The sequence below is a fragment of the Mauremys reevesii genome, linkage group 6, assembly GCF_016161935.1.
Source record: "Mauremys reevesii isolate NIE-2019 linkage group 6, ASM1616193v1, whole genome shotgun sequence".
In the NCBI taxonomy this organism is placed as follows: Eukaryota; Metazoa; Chordata; order Testudines; family Geoemydidae; genus Mauremys; species Mauremys reevesii.
The window spans coordinates 48,022,824-48,036,562 of record NC_052628.1 but is presented as its reverse complement, the minus strand read 5'-3'; the positions used below and the strand labels follow the sequence as shown (position 1 = coordinate 48,036,562).

Below are 13,739 nucleotides of genomic sequence, written 5' to 3'. Positions count from 1 at the left end.
GTTATTCCTACCAGAAACACCACCTTGTACGAGAAGTAGAGCAGGAAACATGCTGCCAGCGGCTCCAAGGGTAGCCCCGTCGGTTTGGAGAGGACCAGAGTAAGATCCCAGGCTGGGACCGGTTGTTGGACTTGTGGATATAGCCTGTCGAGACCTTTCAGGAAATGGCTGACCAGAGGGCTGGCAAAGATCAAGCAGCCCTCTGTACCTGGATGGAAGGCAGAAATGGCGGCCAAGTGAACCCTTACTGATGACATGGACAGCTCTTGCTGCTTAAGATGGAGAAGGTAGTCCAATATACATGGTATGGATGCGAGCATCAGAGATGGGCAGTGTTCTGCTGACCAGATTGAAAATCGCTTCCATTTGGCAAGATAGGTAGCCCTGGCGGAGGGTTTCCTACTGCCAAGGAGTACTTGTCTGACTGGTCCGAGCAGGAGAGCTCCAGTGGGTTCAGCCATGCAGCTTCCACCCTGTGAGGTGCAGCGACACGAGGTTCGAGTGCTGGAGACAGCCATGATCCTGAGTTATTAAGTCCGGGAAGAGCAGCAAGGTGACTGGGGCTTCCATGGACATTTTGAGTAGAGATGTGCACCTGTGTTGGCGGGGCCAGGCTGGATCTATCAATATCACTGAAGCATCTTCCCTCCGTATCTTGAAGAAAACCTTGTGAATGAGAGGGCTAGGTGGGAACATGTATAGGAGATGGCTTTCCCACAGGAGGAGGAATGCGTCTGCAATGGAGCCCGGGCTGTAATTCAGAAAGGAGCAGAAATGCTGGCACTTCCTGTTGCATCACATGGCGAACAGATCTATCTGGGGAAAGGCCCACCACTGGAAGATGGAGTTCACAACATCCGGGCATAGGGACCACTTATGGCCGTGGAATGAATGACCTGCTGAGATGGTCCACCAACTTGTTCTGTACTCCTGGGAGGTACAATGCTTGCAGGCTTATCGAATGAGCTACACAAAACTCCCACAGCATGAGGGCTTCCTGGTACAGGGGAGAAGAGCGTCCACCACCCGTCTGTTGATATAAGACATCACTGTGGCGTTGTCTGTCATAACTGATACACATCTCTCTGCCAAGTTGACTCAAAGTCTGACATGCTAAATGCACAGCTCTCAGATGTCAATGTGGAGAGCGAGCTCCACCTGCGACCAGAAGCCTTGTGTCCTGAGGTCTCCCATGTGCATACCCCCGCCCAAGTCGGACGCATTTGTCACCAGCGAGAGGGATGGCTGAGGACTTGTGAAGGAGACTCCCATGCACACTACCTGCGGGTCGAGCCACCACCGGAGGGAGTCGAGGACCAGGGGAGGCAGAGTCATAACCTTGTCCACACTGTCCCAATCTGGCTGGTACACCGAGGCTAGCTGGAGCAGCCGGAGCCTGAGCTTGACATGTTGCACCACATAGGTACAAGCGGCCATGTGTCCAAGAAGTTTCAGGCAATTCCTTGCTGTGGTGGTGGGGAACTGCCTGAGATCTCGAATGATGTCGCCCAGAGCCTGGAACCTCAATTCTGGGAGGTATGCCCTGTCCTGCATCAAGTCCAGTACCACCCCTATAAATTCTATCCACTGAACTGGGGACAGCGTTGATGTCCCCACATTCAAGAAAAGGCCCAGTGTGTCGAACATCGTTCTTATGAAGTTGACTTGTGCCTCCACTTGAGACCTGGAGCAGCCCTTGATCAGCCAGTGGTCGAGGTACAGAAACACCTGTACCTATCATCTAGTTGGCAGAGGTGTGAAGGCCAGGGGACTTTAGGGTGGCTCTAGAGTCCTTGAGGCTGTGCAGGTGGGAATCAGTCTTTTCAGAAAATAAAGTTTGATCCTCAAAAGGGAGGTCCTGGATGGTCTGCTGGACCTGCAGCCAGGAAGCCAGAGACCTGCAGCCAGGAACTCCTCCTCATGGCTACCCCAGTCGCCACGGTGCATGGAGCCACATCTGCTGCGTCCAAAGCTGCTTGCAGAGACGCCTGGGAAATTAGTTTTCCCTCCTCTACTAGCGCAGAAAATTCTGTGCGAGAGTCCGGAGACAGGAGTTCAGTAAACTTTGTCAAGGCTCCACATGTATTAAAGTTGTATCTGCTGACCACCGCCTGACGGTTAGCAATGCAAAGCTGCAACCCTCCTGTCAAATAAATCTTTCTCCCAAAAAGGTCCAACTTCTTGGGGAGGACCCCTGGTAGCACTGGCACTTGTGCTGGTTGGCCACGTCCACTACCAGGGAGTCCATGGGGGGTGCGTATACAGGTGTTCGTACCCCCTTGAGGGGACAAAGTATTGCCACTCAGACCTTTTTGCGGTGAGAGACAACGAGGATGGGGTCTACCACAGTATGTTAGTGGCTTCGCTAATGGCTTTGATCAGCGGCAGCACAATATAAGATGGCCCAGGAGGGGAAAGGATATTGACCATTGGGTCAGTCTCCTCCACTACCTCCTCTGTTTTAATATCGAGATTCTGAGCCACCCGTCTCAGCAGCTGCTGTAAGACCTTGACGTCGTCCAGGGTTGGGGCAGTTGATGTGCTGGCCACCGCCTCATCAGGGGAGGAGGAAGATGAGAGGCTGACCGGCACAAGAGCCTGTTCTCTGCCCTCAGCCCCTCTGGGGTCCCAAAGAGCAAAGACCTCTGGCGCCGCAGTTGGTGCCTCAGTTGGCGCTGCAGCCATCGACACCGGTATGCAAGTCAGCTGGGTCACCATCAAAATCTCCAGTACCAAAGGTGAGGGCGGCGGCCTGAAGAACCCCAAGACCACCAATGCTGATCTCGAACCATGGCTCTGCCCTTGGCTTTGATGATAGGCCCGGGGCATCCAGAATGGCCACTGAGGAGCTTGTCACTGGCCCAGCCACGGTGCCGGATAGGGGTGGCAATCTTGGAGGGAGCGGGACCTACTGCTCCTATTGGAGCGTGATGACTATGCTTCCGACTCTGAGGTCTCCGACTGGGATGACCACGAAGGAGTGGAGCCCATCGGTGCCACAAACTAGGGGACCGGAGCAGCTCCTCCATGAGGGTGGCCGGTGCCAGGGGGTGATGCACTGGGGATGGTGCGTGCATCGCCATCATCACTGCCTTGCCCATGGATTGCACTGGGATCCGAACCGGTGCTGGTGACCTCTCCCACGGTAAGTGCCAGAAGGTCTGATGCAGCCTCGAATGCCTCTGGCATGGAGGAGAGCTGCAGGTCTTCTTGGTGGTGGGCCGGCAAGCGATGAGGGTCCGGACTCGACTGGACCCCTGCTGGGGCAGGAGTCGACGTGATCTGTGGCGGTTGGGCACCAGATGGAGGCTTACTGACTGCCTGGTCCTTAGACCTGGTCGGGGAACGGCCTCTGTCCGACCTCTTTTTGTGAGGCACCAGGGATTGAGAGTGGTGCCTAACACCGGTCTGGGTCCTGTGCGCGAAGCCGTGGTGGTACCTAGGGTCTCTAGAGAGGTCCTTCCTTGGCACCGGCTCACACACTGAGAGTGCCGGTGCACTGCACACCGAGGAAGTGATGCTTAGGGCTGGCTCCCCCGTGCTGGGTTCTGACTGAGGCTGAAGCACTGCCTCCATAAGTAAAATATGGAGGCGCTGATCTCTGTCCTTTAGGATCCTAGGGTGGAACCTTCTGCAGATCTTACAACGTTCTTGAAGATGACCCTCACTGAGATACTTCAAGCAGTAAGTGTGCGGGTCACTTCTGGGCATAGACCTGCCACAGTCTGTACATGCCTTAAAGCCCGGGGACCGACGCATGTCCCAGTGCCAGGAGAACGTTGGGGGACGGTGGGGAGGAGGAAGCCCCCTAAAGGAAACTTATGAAGCTATTTACACTAACTATATTACTACTCTATACACTAAAAAGGACACTGCGAAGAACACGTGCTTGCCAAGACAAGAGCAATGGGGATAGGGTGACCAAATGTCCCTTTTTTATAGGGACAGTCCCGATATTTGGGGCTTTTTCTTCTATAAGTGGCTATTACCCCCCACCGCCTGTCCCGATTTTTCACACTTGCTGTCTGGTCAACCTAAATGGGGAGTTCCAGCTAGCCATCACAGGCAGTAAGAAGGAACTGAGGGGGTGGTGGGTTGGCAGGGCCCTATATTGAGCGCCATGAAGGCGCGACTCCAGGGAGCACCCAGGCCGACCCTATGGATACTGCTAGGGAAAATCTTCTGTCTGTCATGCACGCGCACACCTGATTGGAATTGACATGAACAAGCACTCAAAGAGATATATATAATACAAATATTTTTCAGTTTTCCACCCTCAGTACTTCTGAAAATCCAGTACCATCTCTCTGAAAATGGACACAAAGAAAATGAGGAATACACAATACCTCTACCTCTTGAGCTAATAGAGTAACTGGAGAGGATAAAAGCCCACCATTGCTATGTGGACCATTCACTACACAGAGATAAGACACACACTTTGTCGGTGGGTTTCACAACTATTTGCTGACATCAGAAAAATGTAGAAACTTGGAAATCCTGAGGTAGATTTGAGATTCTGAAATGGATTGTTTCTAGTGGTTATTTATCCTTCTACCCTTCAGCCCAGCCTCTATGTGTCTCTGTTCATAACCAATCTCTCCAGCCCCCAGATCCCACACACACTGTCTATCCACCCCAACTTTTATGCCCTACCCTCTCGGCTCCTATACACCCCCATGACTCCCTGCACCCTTCTGCTCCTATCCCCATGGACCCTCTGCAAGTCCCTCCATCCCTCCTTATATACACCCTTCTCAATTAAATCTCACCCCCCAAAAATCCCCATTAGCCCCAGAAAACTCTTCCCTACCCTCCTCAAATATTCCCCCTCCTGTATTGAGACCCAGCACCCCAGCTCCCCCCCATCAGTCCCAGTGGCCCCTCCCCTAACCCCTCATATATTCCCCCTCCCACACTAAACCCCAACACCCCATCTAGCCCTTCTCCTCCAGAGGGGTGGGAGGTCCTGAGGCGGGGAGTCATGTCCTACCGTTGGGTGAGTGGCCCTTTGGAAGGGTGACCAGGCCAAATTTGAATGAGCAGCACTGTGACCATGGACCGGGTTGCAATGCCCAGAGCAGGGAACTGGCCCCAGCCCCGCAGGACAGGAGCTGCTGCTGCGTGGTCAGTTTTTCATTTTATGTTGTTTTTAAAGGTTCTTTTCCTTTCTGTTTGTTACTTTGCATTTGTGAAAAACGCGGGGCTTTACCAATCTGTATTTGTACCAGGACAGTTACCTCTTCACCTCCATGATGCCTGAATGAGAGTGGGGTTGGGACCGCTTTGAGAGACCTAGAGAGAAAGTCTCTCTGATCTCAGCTCCAGTGCCTGATGCAACAGTGGCCCCTAGTAGCCAGAAGGATAAATTGCAGGGAAAATCCTGCACCTGCATCCCTAGGTTGAAGCATGCTCACTACAGATAGAATCTTTGAAGAATGTTAACAGTCTCTAACAAATCTTCACTGAGCACATGCAAACTGCAATTTCCAGAAGTTTACAACTTAACCAAATTTGAGTGGATTTTCACAGGAACAGCAAAAGACACATCCTTCACATAAAAGTTGTTAAATTGCAAATCTGTGCTCCAAAGCATAAAGGCATGAGGACTTCTTGAGGAAAAGGTGGTCAGAGTTATTTAACAACTTCTTTTTCCCTAATCTCATTCTCCAAAACAGCTAATTTGTTCTCAAAACAAACAAACAAAAACAGTAGCTGTTTGATTGTATTTCACCATTCAGTAATGCATACATTACAGTAAAATGTATTGTTAATAAAAGTTCTGTAAACAGATGTTTGCGTACAATGGGCAGCACCAACACACAACCAGTTGGTGGCAATTATTAATAAATAATAATAATGCAGAGTCCTTGCGAATCTTTTACATACCTCTTAAAATCCAGTTTGATGCCTTTTTTAGTGTTCACAATCTCATTTAGCCATGCCTGCAATGTGTTGTCACTCTTAGTTTCAGGAGGATGAGCCATGATTGGTTCACCATTTCCTTCTTCCTCACCACAAAGAAGAATATCTGCTTCTACCATATGAGCAGCACCTGTTCATTTAAAATATTAATATTGTGACATATCCAGATCCCCAACTTTTCAGATTTTGTGCATGTGTATTATATATTACACACAAAAATGACATTAAACTAACATTATAAGATTGCAAAGGGGATGGAGCATGCTCAGTTGCACTGTCTTTACAGAGTATGCTCAGTCAGTCACGAATAGGAGCTATGAAAGGATGGAGCATGCTTAGTCATTCTGTGGGTATGGCGCATGTGCAGTCTGGTCAGTACTAGGATCTAGAGGGAATGGAACATACTTAGTGAGGATAGAATTTTAGATTTTAGCTGCTAAACTTTAAGAAGTCTCTACTAAACCTGTGTGAACTGCAGTTTTTCAAAGGCTTATAACTTTGCCAGATTTGAATGGATTTTCACCCAGAAACAGAAAAGGCATCTCTCATAAGGCCATTCCCCTACCAAATTTCAAGCTCCTTCTACAAAGTATGGGTGTGCCAGAGTTTCTCAAAGGAAAGGTCTCCAGATTTTTTTAATATGGCCAAAATAATTTATCTTTCCTTAGCCCCATTCTCATAACTGACTGAACCATCCTGGCTGAAACTTTCCAAAACAATTCAGCCTGAGACAGATAGCCAGCATGGAGAACTTCAGCCCAAATGTTAAAAATGGCAAAGTTATAAGAAAAGGAAAACAGACTCTTATAAAGGAAAGTGTCTGGCAATCTTAAGAGGCAGTCCTACCAGCCCCACCTACAATACATATATTTATGCATATATATTCATGCACACACACATATTTTAAGTTATTTAGATTTAAAAACTTGAGACATAATGAGACATAACTTTACTTTCAGTAGGCAGCAGAATAGCTGAGTTACCCATTTTCCTAATTCCTTCACAAATCAAATTAAATTCCACTGGAAACAAAATCTAATAATTTGAGGTAATTCAATCTTCATGAAAGGGGAAAAAAAACAAAAAAATACAGTTCAGAGCTGCTAAGAAAGATTATCCAATATATTCACATTAAAATATTTTAAACTTTTATTTTAAAAAGCAATTAATAGAAGAAGATGATCTGTTAATATAAGACCACAAATCCTTGGAACCCTAGACTGTTTTGGAAACATAGAGTCACCAGGTTTTGCAATGTAACTGATGAATAGATCACAGTCATCACTATCAACTGAGACAGAAGACCAAGATCACCACTGTCACTCCAGAAAAATGAATGAAGCCTATTGGCAGAAGTTTTTGTATTCTCTGATGGGAATGACAGATTTTGGTGACATTTTGGGTAGTTATCTGCATCTGTGTATCATAGAATAGCTCACACAAGTTCAATTTAAGTGTGCAAAATCAAAATTCTTCAATCATTGTTCTTCATTGTTGGCAGATATCAAGTGAACTCAGGAGTGGATTCAATATTAAGACTGTGAAACTAGTCACATAACTACAGAAATGCCCCACTTTGGTATATATGTATCTGTCACCACAAAAGGAACATTGGATTTATTTAATCTAAATACACTGTTCACATACATAAGTGGAATTTTACACAGTGGCTTATCTGCCAGCAATGAGGACTGACCAGTTTGCACTTTGAAAGTTCTACTCAAGGTCTATTAATAAGTGACATCTTAAACTGGATAGGGACAAAAACAGGGTGGTTGCTTAAGAGAGGACAACAGAGAGTAGTTGTTTATTTAGTGAGACAAAATAACTGGTTAGCAATTATTAAAAATTAAGCAGAAAAAAATCAGGTGAATAATCGTAGTCAATGACATCTTGAAATGTACTATGCTACTTCAGCTCATGACAAAGATACAAGTTATTTTTGGATGCAGCATTCACCAGCTATTCACCTGCAAGACTGTTAAATTTGTGCCTTCAACAGAAGTGAATACACCACTTACGAAGATAGCGTGGGTAACGGAATGAACAAAACTACTAATTGTAATATCCATACTTGTGCTTTGTCAATATGGGTGACAGCACAACTAAGCTAACTTTTATGGTCACAAGAGAGACACATTCTACATTTAATAGCCAAGTCTCAACATCCTTACAAATGTGGACGGCAGTTCAGTATGTGGGGTAACAATCTTGATAACAGTTAAATCACTTGCATTTGGCAGACGTGCTTCTTGGGGTGTAAAATTATCAATGTACTCATTTAGGAGACAAATAAAGATTGTTTCCCCAAAAGAACCAAACTGAGTCTGTGCTTTCCACAAATCCAAATCGAATTTAATTACATCTTAACTTTGGACTCTGCAACACTATATTCTATGTTATGTCACCAAACTAAGCTTATAGCGTCATAAAAATATTTCACATGAAAACAATGATATTGACAGATCCATTTTCCAAAATACACATACAATACTTACTTTGTATTGCCTCTTTCATTTGTGATTTATTGTTTGCTGCATGATACCAGATAATTTCTGCTCCATCTCTGGTTTTAATCTGGTTAGTATTCAGAAAATAATCCAATACATTTTCATTCCAAGCTCCTATGTCAATAATATTTAAAGTAAGTACTACATACATGAAAAAAAGTTTTAAATACCTTCTTACCACTGCAACTGGAAAAGGAAGAAAAACATCAGACAAGAAGAGAATAAGCAGATGCCTTTCCAATCCTGCTCTAAAAAACACAATCCACACACTACATGAAGTCCAAATTCAACTTCTTCCTGGGGATTTAGTTTACTAGCAAAGAAAATAAGATAAAAACCTTCTCCTGGTTTTGGCTGTTCCTAAGGTTCCTCCCAAAAGACTACTGTACTCAGTCCTCATCTTTAATCTTCTCTTTTCATGGTGTAATTTGCACTGCTCTTACAAACAGTGAGGTAGCATTTAACTTGCTAACTCTGCTCAATAAATCAGCAGGATTAGCAGCTATTAACAGACAGAGTGGGTGTGTGACAGATAGTATCCTGTAACATCTTGGACAAACCTTATTTAATTGAGTTTAACATCTTGGGAGTCCATTGTATTAAAAATGCTATTGTCTGTGTGTTACTGAGGGATTGTGTGTATTTCCAAGGAAGGGTATCTAGGATAACAGTAGGGGATGATCAGGCAAATTCATTCAGGTTGTAACAGCTCCAGAGAAACATCCTCCACCCTCCTTGGGTGCGCAGAGGGGGCTGCAGCAGGCTCCCTACCCGGCTGCTGGGAAGCAGTGACCTCCAGCTACTAGCTCCATGTGCCGTCTCTGCTCTGCCCCAAGCCCCAGTTCTACAGCTCTCATTGGCTGGGAACTGCAGCCAATGGGAGCTGCAGGGGCCATGCCTGAAGGCAGAGACAGCACATGGAGCTAGGAGCTGAGGGAGGGGAGTTCCTGTTGCCCTTCCAGGGAGCCCCTGCAACATGTGTTGGACTCTGAGGTAAGCACCACCCTGCACCCCAATCCCCAGCCCTGAGCCCCAAACTTCCAAACTCCTGCTTCTGGGAGGTGGAGCTGGTGCTGGTGCGACTGGCCCAGGGGGTGTTTGAGCTGCTCAGGCGGCTCCTGGGCCAGCCACACGGGCCACTGCAGAAGTCACAGAGGTCACGGAATCCATGACAAACACAGAGCCTTACTTATGACTGTGACAATCACACTACTGTACCATCTCTGAGAAGTGAGGCAGACCTACTTATGTAGTCTGCCTTTTGCTGGGAAAATCACAGTATAGTCAGGGAACTGTGCAATATCCTGGTCAGGAGGGAGAGAGATGCAGGTTTCCACCCAAGAAAGGCAACAGCTAGGGAGCTAGAAGCCTGAGAATAGGTGCCCTTGCTGAACCACTAAGGGGAAACACAAGTTGCCCTGACCCGTGACAAGGTGTTTCAGTAAACACTGCCAGTTTGTTACAGGGAGGAAGTGAGAGAGGAGCTAAATTATACGGGGGGGGGGGGAAGGGGAAGAGAAATTGAGCAGAAAAGAGTGCTATTGAAACCAAAATTTCCATTTATCCATAATTCTATAATCCTCTCTCATCTGTTGTTGTATCTTCTGCTTTCTGTAGAGGGCACAATCCTCTCAACCGTTGGCAAGAAAATGACAGCATAATAGGTTCCGTACTACAGAGATTTTAAGTGTAACTATAAACCCCCACTGGTTTTATAGGTGCTTCAGTTGCCCTTATGACCCTCACCATTATGGCATCTTCCTTTCATTCACCTGAACTGTGTTAATCTATTCTTCTAGCATCACCCTAGAAGCATCAGGTAGTAAATTCTGATCGTTGTCCCATTGTTACAATGTACTTCCCATTAGACCTCTGCGTAGGACTATTTTTAATCCCACTCCCACTGTTATGCCAGAGGGTCCCACTGCAGGGCTCTACACTAATCCCATACAGGGCTCTAATTCCCATACAAATTCCGTTGATTCAGCAGGAAACAAAAATCTGATAAACACAGATAACTCTTTTCAGATTAAATTAAGGTTGCAGTCTCCCAGTCTGAGGGCATATAATATTTTAAGAGTGCGAGTGAGTTTAGTTGCATTTCTCAAATAAGGCACCAAAACTGTTTTCATTTTGCCACCTGGATATACCAGCTCACCATCTTCCTGATGTATATCTACTATCAAAACTGCAACAAAGAATGCTCATTTTAGAATTTGTTTCATATACATAGAGCCCTGCAAATCATGAATATCCATTTTATATCCACAGACCAGTTTTGTGGATCAGATGCGGACACAAATTTTGTATCTAGAGCTCTGCAAATGCGTGGATATCTGCTTTATATCCATGGACTATTTTTGCAGATACAAATTGTGCATCCATGTAGGGGTCTACATATATAGATCTTAGATACTAAGTGTGATGATTTGCCAGCACACTAACTGATGGGGTTTTTTTACTAAACTGTTCTAATATGATTGGGGGATGATGTCTGTGAAAGTAACATGCTAACTTTGTCTAATGACACTTGGATAATTGCCTGGTTATTATAGGACTTTACTCTTAAGGAGGAACCAGAGAGGACTGCCTCTATTCAGTGCATTCTGCCTCAAGCAGGAATTCATAGAATCCTTTTGTGTGTCCTGTGTAAACAAGGCTGTAAAGCAGCACACCATTCATTGTACTATTAAGCCATTCTAGTTTTTCTGATCACTAATAAAATTGGACTGTTACAGATGGGTCAGATAGTTTGGGTGCCTTGTTTGAGAACTGCAATCTTGATGCTGCAGTTCCTGAATTTATATTTTCTTCAGAGCTCAATATTTGTGCAAGGTAAGAAACGCTCACACTGCTGAGTTACCTGCAACTTCACTTCACCGCCACAAAAATTCAGTAAGAAAATTTCTTTAGTTAGTCATAGCATGGAAATGGGGAGCAAAGAAAACTTGGGGGGGGGGCGTTTTCCCCTTCTTGAGGTTGGCTGGAGCAGAGCTTCATTAACATACACCCTTTAAAATCATCCTTAGGATAGCCATATGGGGCTTGCCAGGAGCATCCCAAGTCCTAGGAACTATAAGGAAAATTACCAGGAGCCCTCTCATACTCCAGGATCTATGCTCGTGTACTCCCACAGACAGGAGGGCCCTAGCAGCGGAGGACTGCAGGCTTTTAGCTGGGTCTGAAGCGCGGAGTACAGAGGTCGGCGAAGGGGCAGCTCATGGTTCCCTGGAACAAGACAACCTACGCAAGACACCGGAACGTTTCCGCCCCTCTAACGCGGCCGCGGGTTTTTTAACTCTGCCCCGCGGCCGACGTGACGCAAACGCGCTCAGATTCATAACGTCATATCACAAACGCCGCTAGCGTCACGAAGCAGAAATTCGAAGTTTCTCTCCCTTCACTTATATGCCCCGGTTCCGGCGGGTTTTCCCCGACATTTAGTCTGGGGGTCGGTTTTCCGCCCAGCCGCTCTGCAACTTGCGTCCTGCCGGCCAGGCGCCCGCACGCCATCCCCCCTAGGCAGAGCCTCTTGCCCGCCTGCCGCCTCCAGGCGGCTCGGAAAGGAGTTTGGTTACCACCGCCCCCCAGAGCAGCGAGCGCCGAGGGGCTGGGCACCGGCGCTGACGACACCTCAGCGGGTCGGGGCCGTGTGACGGGGCGTCTGGGAGGGCAGGTCCCGCGCAGGGCTGGGCTCAGACGATGCCTTTCGGCTGCACCACTCCCTCGCCCCACCCCCAGCCAGGCCTCCTCGCCCTCGGGCTGAGCCGAGCAGCGGTTGGTTCCGCCCAGCCCCCGAGATCGCGGCCAGCCCAGCGGGGGGTACCCGACTCTTACCGAGCTCCCCCTCCATGGCCGGGCGCAGGTGCCTGGGTCCTGCCGGCTTAGCCCCGCCTCCTGCGGCCGGGACTCGATTCGGCCTGGGGCGCAGGGAGCCGCGGTTGCCGCGGCTCCAGTGAACAACGGTTGCTCCTGTAAGGCAGCGCAGCACCTCGTGACTGTCTTCTCGGGCGGGGCGCCCTGGAGCTGCTGCGGAGGGACCTGTTTTACCCCGCGGAAGAAGCGGCTCTTGCTGCCTCCTTCCCAGGTGCCGGGGCTCGAAATCCCTCTCAGGGCCGAGTTGGGCACATCGCGGCCCGCCAGCCCGGACGCGCAGCCGCGCGGTTCGGTAAGGCCCGGAGAGGCCCCGCCGGCGTGTGGAGGGGCGGGTGCGGCTGGGCAGGCCCATGGCAGCCGGGTGGTGGGGCAGGAGGATGGATTAATGCCCCCCCCCCAACGGCAATTCAGGGGAGACATTAACGGTTCGGCATAAACCGAGGGGGGCGTGTTGCTGTCGCTGCCCCCACGTCACCGCAGGTTGCTGTGGCGCCGGCATCATGTCCAGCGCTCAGTGACCGGCCCTGTCCGCTTCGGGCTCGGGCCGGGTAGCGGTACCGCTGCCTGCTCCAGCCCGGACACTTGTTAAATAACGGTTACGGGGCACGAGCCCCGAGCCTAGAACTCTGTGGCTGCTGCTCGACCCTACACAACTTTCCCGCGTATTTTTACATATTTAAACAAGCAGTACAGAGCCTGGCTTAATGCCCAAACTGCAGCATAAGGATAAACGAGAAACCATCTTCCACGCGTCTCACTGGCACAACTAAGGTGAATGCCCTCAGTAACGGAGCAGTGTGAAGAGCCACAGGCATTTTTATATTAGGGAGTGTTAACACCTTTACAAAACATGTAAACAGAAGTAAAACAATTATAGCGAACACTGTCGTGTAAAGAAACATGCAGTAATATAATCAAAGCTCTGTGTAAGGTGTGAGCCTAGATGTTTTAAAGAGACTTGTTTCTGGTGCAGTTCTTAAAAGGAGTAAAATTGACAACTTAAACAATATTCAAGAAATTGGACAGGTGTACTGGTTTGTGGACATGTGTATTTTAATTATCGACTAAATAGTAACCAAAGCATTTATTTGTGTTGTCTGTTTTGTTGGGTACATAATTGATGCATTATTTTTTCTGTAACTTCCTAATTTTGTTGGAACCATTCCTTGAGTTTTTGAACAATTTTTCTTTTGCCAGTGAGAGGCCTTCAGTAGTAGAAGTGATAGTAGTAGATAAGAGTAATTTCTTTGAATAGGACCATTTCCACAAGGAAGCCCCTGGAGCATGTGGTAATAAATAGCCAACCATTTGTAAAATTTGATTATAAATTGAACCCTAGGAGGCAGACTGGACATGTCCATCAGCTGAATAAAACCACCTCTTTCACAGTTTCTCCAACATTTATCCCCATTCAATCTATGTTTTTTAACC

General features: G+C 47.6%; 1 protein-coding gene and 1 long non-coding RNA gene across 5 annotated transcripts in view; one reads left to right on the top strand and one right to left on the bottom strand.

Annotated features, from left to right (window-relative positions):
• The window catches only part of FAM151B (family with sequence similarity 151 member B), an 84,102-nt gene extending 71,226 nt beyond the window's left edge, over window positions 1–12,876 (bottom strand). Inside the window, exons 1-3 of one of the 4 annotated variants that reach the window (XM_039545145.1) lie at window positions 12,270–12,874; window positions 8,421–8,546; window positions 5,887–6,052 (exon numbers count right to left, since the gene is read on the bottom strand). In XM_039545145.1, the coding sequence (XP_039401079.1) occupies window positions 5,887–6,052; window positions 8,421–8,546; window positions 12,270–12,660 (683 nt within the window). In that variant the 5' untranslated portion in view covers window positions 12,661–12,874. Of the gene's footprint in view, window positions 1–5,886; window positions 6,053–8,420; window positions 8,547–12,269 lie in introns of all 4 variants that reach the window. The other 3 variants (XM_039545147.1, XM_039545148.1, XM_039545146.1) reach the window with 3 other exon arrangements.
• On the top strand, window positions 9,372–13,391 carry LOC120408335. The gene is made up of 2 exons (XR_005600622.1): window positions 9,372–9,425; window positions 11,462–13,391. It is a non-coding gene; the product is annotated as an uncharacterized LOC120408335 (long non-coding RNA).
• Window positions 13,392–13,739: the final 348 nt, after the last annotated feature.